General features: G+C 43.4%; 1 protein-coding gene across 4 annotated transcripts in view; it reads right to left on the bottom strand.

Annotated features, from left to right (window-relative positions):
• LOC135515992 (dedicator of cytokinesis protein 4-like) overlaps positions 1-13160 on the bottom strand; it is a 137720-nt gene that overhangs the window by 12862 nt on the left and 111698 nt on the right. For all 4 annotated transcript variants that reach the window (XM_064939909.1, XM_064939913.1, XM_064939912.1 and 1 more), the window contains 7 exons: positions 12320-12406; positions 8957-9133; positions 6343-6426; positions 6090-6209; positions 5790-5914; positions 5001-5121; positions 4729-4810 (listed from right to left, as the gene is read on the bottom strand). In XM_064939909.1, coding sequence (XP_064795981.1) covers positions 4729-4810; positions 5001-5121; positions 5790-5914; positions 6090-6209; positions 6343-6426; positions 8957-9133; positions 12320-12406 — 796 coding nt within the window. The remainder of the gene's footprint in view (positions 1-4728; positions 4811-5000; positions 5122-5789; positions 5915-6089; positions 6210-6342; positions 6427-8956; positions 9134-12319; positions 12407-13160) is intronic.

Below are 13160 nucleotides of genomic sequence, written 5' to 3'. Positions count from 1 at the left end.
GCCATGCTAGTTAAGTGTGCCAAATACTCAATAAATCACAGACGGTGAGGGGGTGCTTTGCTGGTGACACTATCACACCTCCTCTTCCATGCTTCACAGTGGGAACCGCGGAGATCATCTGTTCACCTGCTCTGCGTCTCACAAAGACATGGCGGTTGGAACCAAAAATCTCAAATTTGGACACATCAGACAGACAAAAGGACAGATTTCCACCTGTCTAATGTCCATTGCTCATGTTTCTTAGGCCAAGCAGGTCTCTTCTTATTATTGGTGTCCTTTAGTAGTGGTTTCTGTGCAGCAATTTGACCATGAAGGCCTAATTCACATAGTTTCCTCTGAACAGTTGACGTTGAGATGTGTCCGTTACTTGAACTCAGAGAAGCATTTATTTGGGCTGCAATCTGAGGTTCAGTTAACTCTAATGAACTTATCCTCTGCAGCAGAGGTAACTCTGGGTCTTCCTTTCCTGTGGCGGTCCTCATGAGAGCAAGTTTCATCATAGCACTTGATGGTTTTTGCGACTGCACTTGAAGAAACTTTCAAAGTTCTTGACATTTTCCGCATTGACTGAACTTCATGTCTTAAAGTAATGATCGTTTCTCTTTGCTTATTTTAGCTGTTCTTGACATAGTATGGACTTGGTATTTTACCAAATAGGGATATCTTCCGTTGACCTATTGTCACAACACAAATAATTGTCTCAAACGCATTAAGGAAATAAATTCTGCAAATTAACTGTTAACAAGGCACACCTGTTAATTGAAATGCATTCCAGGTGACTACCTCATGAAGCTGCTTGAGAGAATGCCAAGAGTGTGCAAAGCTGTCATCAAGGCAAAGGGTGGCTACTTTGAAGAGTCTCAATTATAAAATATATTTTGATTTGTTTAACACTTTTTTTTGTGTTTTTTCATAGTTTTGACGTATTCACTATTGTTCTACAATGTAGCAAATAGTAAAAAATAAAGAACACCATGGAATGAGTAGGTGTGTCCAAACCTTTGACTGGTACTGTGCATTACTACATATTAGAGAACGACCAATAATCGTCTGAGTTGATATATCGGGCCGATGTTAGCCTTTTTTAGTCTATAGGCCATCAACCATTCTCTCGGCTTTTTTTTTTGTCGGCTTTTCTGATAGTCCCTCTACATAGCAAAGCTGCTGCTATGCCAGGCGCCATTCACTGCCTGAGCCACGAGCACTGCACAATGCTGAAGCAAATCAGCAGCAGCAAGCTAGCTCATTCTCCAACAGAAAGTTGCAATATTGAGAAATGGATGAATTGACACAGTGACCAAAATCAAACTCCTGTTGCAAATATTAGTTTAGTTAATAATAATAAGGCTGGTGTTGATGTGCCCTTGACTTGCATGCAATAAGCAAGTTAGCTAAGCAGCTATGTGACTTGTTAGCAAAGATTACAATAACTAACCTTTTCATCTGTGGTGTTAGCTACCTAGCTATATTAGCTACTATGCTCGTTAGCTGGCTAGATAAACATGGTGCAAAGATATCAGATAGGAGCTAATGGCAGAGAGGAAGAGTGAGGCCCAACTCGGCAGAATATCTCCTTCCCTCCAGCTGGTGGCATTTAATTAGATGTTTTGCCCACCAAGCAAGGAAGCTTTTGCATGGAGGTCAATGAGTGTGGAATTTGGTCAACAAAAAAATGTATGGCTTATTTGCTACTTAAGGTTTATTTGATCTAATAGATGTTTCGTAATGCTTAAGTTGTTACGAGTGTACTGATATAAGTAGGACACATGACATCCTGGCAACTTTAAGGCTAGTAGCATAGCATCTCTCTCCATTGAATACACGTGGTTGTCATCAACCCTCATTGACTATTCAAAATAAGATGACAATAAATTAGATGTATCCACCAATCCAAAGAAAGGATGGGCAGGAATTACAGCCCACCGTGCTGCTTTGTAGACAACGATTGTGAGGGCGGAGTGACATGTTTCTTGTCAGTATATACATAATCTTTGCCAATGTAGGTAGCTAACATTAGCTGGTTATCATTTTGAACATGCACCATTTTCTGCAACGAGCCATCTGACTTGCGGTGTAACGTTAGTTATTTACTGGTGTGCTAATCTGACCAGCGATAATCGTATCCGTAAACTGTCCGTTCATAGTTGGATTAGACGATTGCCGTAATAGGAAGTGTTTTAAAGGAAGGAAGTGTTTTAAAATGCCTAAATGACAGACTTGAGTCAGACAGAACATGCATCATCGTTTCATATTTTTCCCCCCACCCTCATTCTCCTCGTTAGATATTATACACATTTATGGCTTGGTAGCAAATGACATCGCCATTAAGCTAGTTCTCATAGTATCAGTAAACAGCTCTAAGTGATATGAGCGATGGAGAGAGATGCAAGGAGATGTGAAAAGGAGGTGAGTTACAGCCTCGCTCTATCCAATCGTAGCAGTAGGATGAAGTTACAATATACATATGCTTTAACTAGGTTAACGAGATCAGACAGGGGAGAGTGTGTAGTGTTATTTGTTTTATTGGCGAGAGAGAGCGAGAGAGAGAGAGACAGAGAGAGGAGGGGGGGGGGTGGGGTGTGAGAATAGGTGTTAAACCAATAATGACACAAAAAAACACAAGTGCAAAAGGTGGTCTTGTTAGACAAGCGATACAGACAAATAAACGAGCATAGAAGCTGGCAGTCAACAACCATCGACCAACCAACAGCTCCCTGTTCCACATCTTCCTCCCTGGCTGTTTCCATCTCACTAACCTCAGCACATAAAAGACCTGTCCTGCGGGGCTGGCTGTCAGATTGTGGTGGCGCCAGACACTCATTCCAGGGATAATGTGTACACAGACAACGCACGCATACGCGCGCACAGATACACGCAAACACATTACAGGCAGTGACGATTACAGCGTATCACTGGCTGCCCATAGATCCTTTTCCATTACACATTATATGGCAATTAGCTTTAGAATAGACATCATATGGGAATCTTACAGGCAGTTCAGTTTGCTGTACTTCTCTAAACACTTTATGGTCCTGGCAGTGGCTTTATAGGGGTCCTTCTGGTTGCACAGGAGCTGCCAAGGGGAGTGTACAGGCATCCAGAACAGTCTCCATGTATTCTTATGTTTATGATCTGCGTCGGGCAGAAACACGTGAGTGTCTGAGCGAGGGGAGATAAAAGGCTGGAGGAGCGATTAGATAGTCACAATCCTCTAGAGAACCTCCTAACCTGGCCGGCTGTGGCACCACGCTTCTTATAGGGCTTCGAGACATTCTCTATGATTCACAGGCGTAATCAACAATGCACCCTCTCGAGATTTGATTTGTGTCTCCATTTCATCTCTCCTTCTTTCTCCCATGTGTGCATACACGCATACGTTTTTCAATCACACAACACTTAGTTTCTTACCAATCTAACCACATGACAACAAAACGGTAATCATTTTATTTCTCCTCCTTCGTGCTATTTCTTTCTGTCTATTTTCATCTCTTTTGTTGTTTGGTTTATTTGGATGGGGACAAGTGCAAACACATGGACACATTGAACAAACAATTTTCCGATGGGTGTTTTCTATCGAACGCAAAATGTCAACAACCTTCCCTAGAATGTCTTTTATGGAACACAAAAGGAAAGAAAGTCATGCATAATCAATTCAAATGACGTTGAATCACATATCAGCACATTATCACAACTACATGCACAAAGCAAATCTCATATTGTGGTGGCAGAATTTCTGGGGGTATGAACCAAACCGGCGTATGGCTTTGTCTGAGAACTTGAACATGTGGAGTTTGGAGATCAGTACACTGTGATTAACTATGTCAAAGGACGTGTTCATGTCACGGAAGACTGCTCCGACCACGTTTCCCTCATCCAGTGATTTCTCGATGTCCTCCAGTAGGACACCGTTTTCTGTTTCAGTGAAGTATTTTGGTCTGAATACAGATTGTTCCCAGTGCAAGTACAGATACTATTTCAGATATGATATGAGCTGTTTTTTCTTTTTTTCCCCTTCTCTCTCTCTCTCTCTCTCTCTCCCTCTCTCTCCCCCCTCTCTCCCTCTCTCTCTCCTCCCTCTCTCTCTCCCTCCCTCTCTCTCCCCCTCCCCCCTCTCCCTCTCTCTCCCCCCTCCTCTCTCTCTCTCTCTCCCCGCTCCCCCTCTCTCTCTCTCTCTCCCCCCGCTCCCCCCTCCCCCTCTCCCTCTCTCCCCCTCCCCCTCTCTCCTCTCTCCCCTCTCTCCCCCCCTCTCTCCCCCCCTCTCTCTCTCTCTCTCCCTCTCCTTCTAGAGAGGTTATTTTCTCCCAATGTTTTTCTTTCAAAGTCATATTTGTTTTCCTTTTTTTGCAGAAGAAAATTGCCTGTATGTCGGCAAAGTCCTCGCAGTGGAAAAGGAAATGCAGCTCTGTCTCGACCTCTCTTTGAGGGCAGAGTGTGCACAGCATGTCCTCTCTGGGTAGCCAGATCCGCCTGTGACGGCCGGTCTCTATGGCCAGGCTGTGCTCCTTGAGTCTGTAAATAGTCTGTTTTTTCCCCCCGACACGGTGGTCAGATAGTTTGCCACCAAGCACTGTGTGGAAGGCCAAAAAGCATTCAAGTGTGTTTTGGGTTATTGTGGTGTCTTTCCAATAGGTGGTATATTTTTTATTTTTGTTCCTCATTGGGTTCACCTCCCCCCCACTTTCTCACACTCTCTCTCCCTCTCTTACTCCTTCTCTTTGCTCGTCTTACCTCTGGCGCTGGACGGAGCAGAGCTGGTCACGTTGGGAGAGGCAGAATGATTGGAGCTGAGGCTTGAGGTAGATGGACTGGGCTGCAGGGACAAACAACTACATCAACAATATCGCTGGCAAGTTAAGAATTATAGACCACCAGGATCGTGTGGGGGATTGGAATTCTCCAAATCAGTACCTTTCTCACGTCAGCTATTGCAAACACACAAAAAAAAGGAATTTACTCTGGTAAAAAGGGGAGCTTGCGGGTAAATTCGTTTGGAATTGTACCTGCATGTTGAAGACTTCATCAGAGCTCTCCGACTGCCCTGTGATGTTGCTCACTTCATTGGAGGCCTGAGATGACAGCGATGATGATGAGTAGCGGTTGACAGCCGGGTAAGTGAGGGGACTGATCACAAACATAACACACACATTGAGAGAGAGAGAAATAGAGAGAGAAAGAAATAGAGAGAGAAAGAGAGCGAGAGAAAAAAATAGAGAGAAAGAGAGTGAGAAAATAAGATCCGTTACTTTCAGAATGTGGTTGTGCATTCATCTGACATAATACCATATCATTCTAATAAAAAGGCACAATATTTGGGTTTCAGAAGAAAATCACAGCCAAATAATCTCTCCTTAAATCACAAGTAACTGTTAGTGAGTTTTAAATTAGCAAGCTGTCGATTTTAAGAAGACAGATTGAGTTTGGGTGTGTGTGAGTGTGCTTGCACGTGTATGTGTGTGTGTGTGTGTATATTTCACTCTGGGCTGTGTATGTCTATGCCTCATTACGCTCGTGAAGAGGTAGGATGTAGGTAGGATGTCACAGGTAGAGACTGGCAGGGTCACTGAGCACACACACAGAGAGCTCACTGCAGGTGCCAGTCTGCCCACCTACGCCCATATGGTGCCATACCAGGAAGTGAGATAGAGGGGGGGGAGTAGAGGATGCACAGACAGAAGGGGAAGGGAAAAGAGAAGTTAAGATGGAGAGGAAAAATAGTATGAGGAAGGGTGTGAAGAGAGAGAGGACGAGGGGAAAAAAAGATAAAGCGAGACGAGGACAGTGTTTCTCACCTGCGTCTGGCCACCACGCGAGCGCCATCTGGGCTGATGATGTTGGGGACAGAGTTCCTGCATGAACTACGCGGGCTGCCGTTGGTGAAGTGCACGGGGCTAGCGCGCACATATGCTGGAAACTCCTGGGGTGGGGATTAGAGAGAAGGGCAAACGGAGAGAGAAAGAGAAGAGGGAGGGGAAACCTGTGATTGGCCTATTGTTTATGCTAGCATGAGTTATGGCTGCGCTAACGCAGGCTTGATGAAGGTCCATTTGAGGATTAGAGATTGGTGCTCCTGTTGAGTGGCCTTCACTAACCTGGATCCCCAGACTAGACTTCATCACATGGAACTGGTCCACCAGCTTCTTGTGTAGAGGTCTCATGTCCTGAGGGACAAACTTCTCGTGGACGGCCAGGCCGTACTCCAGGATGTGAGCCTGGAGGGGGGAGTCGGAGACGGTGCATTTTTGTTTGCTAACGTTAATCTCTTCCAGATGAAATATCATCACAAAAGCTAAGCAGTTCTCCTAGTAAAGTGGGGCTAGCGTTTTCCAACGTCAGGAATCTGACCTGTTCGAACATGAGTTCCCTGAGTCGTCCGATCTTCTCACCATCCTCAGGGTGATTCACGATGTAGTCCTTCACAAAGAACGCCTGCATGAACACAATTCATTGTATGCTTTCAGTTTACTTCATTGTGTCACCATGCATGTATGTCTGTCTATCTGTCTGTCTCTCTCTCTCTATATATATATATATCTTTTTGTGGGCAAAAGACAAAAATGAAGAAATAATATTCATAATGTAAACATGCTTTGCATAATTATGAGTGTGTCTGTGGCATATTCCCTGATGTTGATATTTGCAACCCTTGAGATGAGTGCAGATTAGAGTCGAGGCTTTTTAATCTGCATCACAATAAAAACACATCAGAAAATGAACAACAACAACAACAACAACAACTCAAAATCTCTTTTAAAATATTCCGTGGAAAGAGAGCAAAAAAGGGGGAAGAGTCGCCACAAAGGAGAAAGCAGGGTTTGGTCTCCCTCACAAGGACGTTGTGGCAGGCTATCTCCAAAAAGACAGAGGGAGATATGGGGGGGGGGACTCAAAAGGCGAGAGGAGCTCACTGCTTACGTCAAAGCCCCCTCCTAAACAGGCATGGTCCTATCTGTGTCTACCATCTGAGCGTGAGAGGCAACCTCTTACCATGACGCTAGCTAAACAATAACACACACAATTACCACCATGTGAACATTGTAACAGCGCTAGCTAGGGTACAGTAGCAGGCTCATCTCCCGATCGTTATCCCCCACACAAAACACAGCTTTACGACCCCTGCTGTGACGCTGTGAACGCCACGGTCGCTTTGACCAAAACAACTGCTGTGAAAGATAGTCCAAAGCCACAGAAAAAGGGACTTATTCCGTCTTAGTGAATCATAGCGTGGCTGTATGAATAAAACTCTCTGAAATCCATAGCCGAGGGTGGAAAAACAACCAATATTTGCATCAAATGTGACTTTTCTCTGCTGCCGGTTGGACTTGAGATAGGAGGAGAAACTCCAAGTGTCAAGTGACATTGTGAATCATTATAAAACCTCAATTAAAGATGAAATGCTGGCAATAAATAGATATTAAATCAGGCTGGATTCTCCTTCAGGGCTGGAACTATAACCATGAGCAATAAATCGAAATATGAATACTGATATCGGCTTCATTTATGGCTGAACAAATTGGCATAAAAGTCAATTGCGTTATCCTAATAAAGAAACTGATTTATGGTGTATTGTGTGCAATATTCCTCAAGACAACTCCATACATTAATATCATGGACAATTAGGCATACCAAATGTGTATGTATGATGTTCTCCATTGCCTTTATGGATAGTATAGATCATCATTATATCCCTCAAATGGTACACACTTGAAATGAGTAATATGTTTACAAAATGTACGCATTGAATATCATGGTATATAGGTACATGAAACCTACTGGATCTAAACAGTCACATCATGTAGTCTACAGATTCAGCAGCATTGTATATCATCACATCCTTCATACAATGAGTCTATTGGATCAAAGCTCTGGCAGATAATGTACTTGAAGCAGCAACAGGTGGGCGTTGCGCAAACACAACCGTAGCTAGCTTAGCTAATCTCTCCCAGGTCAAACTCATTTCCTGTTACATCCTCGTCTTTGGCTTCATCACATCATCGCCACCACCAGTTTAATAGACGTGAGAGGTAGTGGTGATCATGACGAGAGCAGACCCCTGCTAACTTGGCACCCTTAAGCCTCGCCGCAAACTCGACGCGTGGCGTTGCTACGCAACCGAGAGCCACTGTACAGTACACACAGTTAGCTGGCTGACGCCGGAGGTCTCCTTGAAAAGGAGTGATTATAGCTCCGACGCTATGGCACTCCGTTATGGATTTGGAAAGAAAAGAAAGGGTTTATTTAACACTTAATTTACAGTGTACAGAGATTCAGGACTTTTATCTACTGTATGTATTTTTAAGTATATATTTCAAAGTAATGTGTGATTTTATATGCCCTTGAATCTGTGTGAAGGAACTCCTTCTTATTCTATGTCTGTCTGCCTGTCGCAGTCTCCCTCTCTGCTTGTCGCTGTCCCTTTCTGCCTGTCGCTGCCTGTCGCTCTGTGTCGCTGTGTGTCCATCTGTAGGTTTGTCTGTTTCCGTCTGCCTCTCCGTCTGTATCTGCCTGTCTGTTGCTATCTGTCTGTCGCTGTATGTCTGTCGATGACTGCATGTCGGTTGCTGTCTGTATCTGCCTGCCTGTCTGTATCTGCCTGTTGCTGTCTGCCTGTTGCTATCTGTCTGTCTGTTGCTGTCTGTATTTCTGTTGGTGTATGTCTGCTGCTGTATGTCTGTCTCTGTCTGTCGGTTGCTGTCTGTCGGTTGCGGTCTGTCTCTGTCTGTCTGTCTCAGTCTGTCTCATGCTGTCTCTGTCTCCATCTGTCCGCCTGCCATCTGTCCCCATCTCTGTCCATCCCTGTCCGTGTCTGTATTACTGTCTGTATTACTGTCTGCACACTTTTTAAACAAACACATAAGACGGACTGTACTGACATTCTAGATCTAGCATGCCCAGACAATGTCTCCACACAATATTGAGTGACCGATGTAAGCCAGTCACATCATCACTGCCCTCTGACCTCTTGGTAGCGTGCGAGCCCCCCATTAACGGCGGCGTCGATGACCCCGTTGAGGCACATGGTGAGGGGGTTGATGTTCTGCATCTGTCTGCTCTGGCACTGGGCAATCAGCGTCCGTAACTGCAGGTTCTTGTTCTCAATCACCTCGATGGCATTCTCCAATGGGCTCACTTCCACCTAGAGGAGGAAAACACAGGGTGATAAGATATTAATATATATACAGACATACGCATACCTCTATGTAGAGATACAACACACACAAAACACATGCGCACACACACAAACAGAATAAGTAGAGACGAGACACACAAAATAAGGCAGGCCACATAAACACAAAGTATATTTTTCACACACACCCTCTCAACACACACTCAAAAACAAAATAGTGATGCAGGTGCATATGATATTTTTGGATGATACTGTTTTCCAATATTTTCCTTGCCAAAAAAGATGATACCGATAACCAATATTTAACATTTTAGCAGCCTTTTAAGCATTCTAGTACAGTTAAATAGTTAACACATACACACACGGATGCAGAGGTCTAAGGCACTGCATCTCAGTGCAAGAGGCGTCGCTACAGTCCCTGGTTTGAATCCAGGTTGTATCACATCCGGCAGTGATTGGGAGTCCCATAGGGCGGCGCACAATTGGCCCAGCGTCATCAGGGTTTGGCCGGGGTAGGCCGTCATTGTAAATAAGAATTTGTTCTTAACTGACTTGCCTATTAAAATAAAGGTTACACACACACCACACTGACCCAAAAATTATTTAGTTGGCATTTACGCATGTCCCCATTACCAGTAAAACATTGTCAAAACCTATTCTTTCACTTACTTGCTGTGCTGTTTCGTTGTTAGTTTGTTCAGTCGTTTCATTCTCAACCAGAACTTCTATGGAACACCGTTTGGGTCTTCTAATTTAACTAGCTCATAAATGTTTTACGTAGTTATTACACATTGATTACACTATCACTCGTATTTTATATGTCACAACGATTCATCGATACGTATGCTATGATGCTGGTAAAGTTGTCTCGCGCACCTACAGTGCTGGTCATTAAAAAAGCTATCTAGCTCATGGATGCAAACAATGTTCTTCCTCAAAAACATAGCAAAACGGCATCTGTTTCAGTAGCTCGAGTTAGCTAGCTAACTATATAGCTGTGTGTCATCATCTAAAATAACCCTAATTAATAAGACAGTTATTATTTGATTAATAGTGGTCGGACCTATCTATGTGAAGCTAGCCACAATAGTGTACTTTGCGGTTATTTTCAAGGCAAAACGCAATTTCCACTATTGTGCCTAATCCTTATTGTGGCTAGCTTCACAACACATATAACCCGGTCAGGTGGAGCCTCACTAGACAGATGATGCTAGCTGGCTGCTTATAACGTTAGCTTTGGGCAACAGTGTTAAGTAGCTGGCTAGCTATTTATTTTCATGAACTGAAGTTCAATTTCAATAGGCGAACAACAAGTGGCAACCTAGCTAATACTTACTCACAAGGACTCCTAAATCATTGCTAAGAATAATGAATGCAGTTTTTACTGCTCATTGTTGTCAGGCTGGTTGTATTGGTGCTAGCTAGGTAACGTAAGCTCGTACATCACCTTGGTCCGTACAATTGCCCTTATTTTAGCGCCCCAAAAACGTAATACTTCCAGATCAACTGTATTGTTAATACCATTGTAAAACGCAATTTCTCCCCTTTCCAACAGAATCAATGACATGACCTAAAAGCTGCCCGTTTCTGCATAATTCAAGCAGGCAATGAGCCCCGTTGGATCTTTTTTTAAATGGCGGGTGGGGAAGCGAAACTAATGTGTGATAGTGAGGAGAGATGTTGTGTGGGAAAATTGCTTTTTTTCACTCGATCTGTCCAACTTATTACCTTATGCCTCTAAAAATGTAAATAAAATGTGTCATTACATACCTATTTGAAGGTTTGTGTCTAATTTTAATCGGGTTTTTAGGGCGGTGCTAAAGTGATCTTAGAAGTAAACAACGGCTTTGAGAATGATGATTGCATGCAATGATGACGCAAAAAATGACTAGGTATCCCCCCCTTACCCCCTTGTTTTTAAAGGATGATAGAAGTGCTACACCTGGTGGAGAGAGATTGTAAGACAGAAATAGTTGCTTTATGCATGCTGTACGTTACGACATGACACGTCAAGATGTAACGGAGGGTCAGTTTTTTTCTCCAATACTATAGAGCCATTACCATGTCGATCAACACTTGAATAGAAACCTAGTTCACACCCCCTATTTTGACGTCAACACAGTCGCTACAGTCCCATTAGTTTTCTTTGTAGCCTCGTTTCAATGTTGCGGTTGCGCACATTTGTACGGAATGGGGTGAGTTTACGTTACCAAGCTAAAGCTAGCTACCCCAGAAGTTGCGGTCGAACAAATGATGCTTTATTACCTTGATCTTGCGGTATTGTAAACACATCGTTCATGGCCGGTGTTTGCTGACTTTTTTTGTACAGCTTTGACCGAGCTACTGTATCTTTTTTGACACGCAAAGACCCAAACGGCATTCCATAGTATGTATGTCATGAAGCTAATAGCAGTGACACTATTACCTTGTAACTCCAGTAGGGCAACATCGTAAAAATAGTGCTCGACCAGCCAGCGAAAGCCAACATCACACACGACAGAAAACCGTTGATTGTCAAGGGCAATGAATTCCATTATCTTGGCTTTACTGGATTTTGCGTTTGTGCTGTCTCGCTGAAATGTAGTTACTCTTTCAAATTACTGCTTGACTTGTTGATCCACACAGCAGACATTGTGGGCTAGGTTAGGAATGCTGTGCTGCACATGTAGCTCAAAAGTTTTGTGGCGTCATTAAATCATGTACCTTCGTTATATAGGTATGCACGTCAGCTTTGACATCGATTTTGCACATCGGCCGATACCGATGTTGGCATTGTTTGCTAATATTGGCCGATTCCGATATGTTCACTGATATATCGTGCATCCATAAAACAAACACCATCTCTCTAAGACACAGCCTTCCCGTATGCAGCTTGATCCGTCAGAAGTTACAGAGTAACATTATAATTATGAATCTTCTGAGTAACTTTCACCCTTCTCTTAAAGGGACATTTCACAATCATTGGAAACACTTATCTTATAATTTTTTTTTACGACAAAACATAGAAATGCACAATTTTCACAGATGTAAATGTTGGGGTGGTGCTGGAGATGAAATTTCCCTTTAATATAGGTCTACACTTAGGGAGCTCGGTTGGGCTCTCTGCAAAGTTAGAACATAGCTGGGTCAGCATTGAGCAGTGTGTTGTGAATGGGGTTATATGAGGAGGTTATTGGAGGAGTGTAAGAGACTCACCAGTTCTCTCTTCTCCACCTCGAACCATCTGGAGATTCCTGGCAGGCTCTGGACCAGGGTTAGTGTAGTCCTCTCCACCCACAAGCTCTGAAAACACACACACACACACGGACATGTGCAGGCAGGCACACACACACTTCATGTTAATGCTGGCACTCTGCAAACACATTCACCCACACATCCGAGTAGCACAGAACATTGCTTTTCTCTCCTGTCAATATATGATGTGTAGGCACTGGTTCATATAATGTCCAAGTAGTACACATACTCATGGATACAGAGTTCTTATAGCAGCAGTCTGCACCAATCTGCAATTGATGCAATGTCACTGAATTAAATGAATTAAAACACGAGATTCTTATATATTCCAGTAATACCTTTCCTTTCATCCACAAGGAGTTTAGAAACCAAATTGCATTTTCTGTCCCATCATTTTCAGAGATCACATCAACACAGAACTGATTCATGCTACTTAATATTTCCATATTAAATGTCAAATCTACTTGGCCTGAACAGTTTATCTCAAGTACTAACGAGACCCCAAAAAAAGACAGCTGGGAAACCTAACCCTCGGGACGATATGGATATGATGATGATATCCAATTCATAAACCTGACAAAATTAGGTTAACGAATGGAGATTGAGTGAGCGTGGGTGGGTGGAGTCTGGAGAGACGATATTTAGACCGAGCTCCATGTCTCAGCCTCTCCTAGCCCCAGAGTCTAATTAGTAGGACTATGAATTAAACAACACCTGAACACACCTGTAATACAGAGAGGAAGACCATGAGCCACCCACACAACCACTCAATAAACAAGAGAGTGGAGAGAGGGAGGACGAG

This window comes from Oncorhynchus masou, chromosome 27 (genome assembly GCF_036934945.1).
Source record: "Oncorhynchus masou masou isolate Uvic2021 chromosome 27, UVic_Omas_1.1, whole genome shotgun sequence".
Taxonomy (NCBI): Eukaryota; Metazoa; Chordata; class Actinopteri; order Salmoniformes; family Salmonidae; genus Oncorhynchus; species Oncorhynchus masou.
This window is presented reverse-complemented; position numbering and strand designations above follow the sequence as displayed.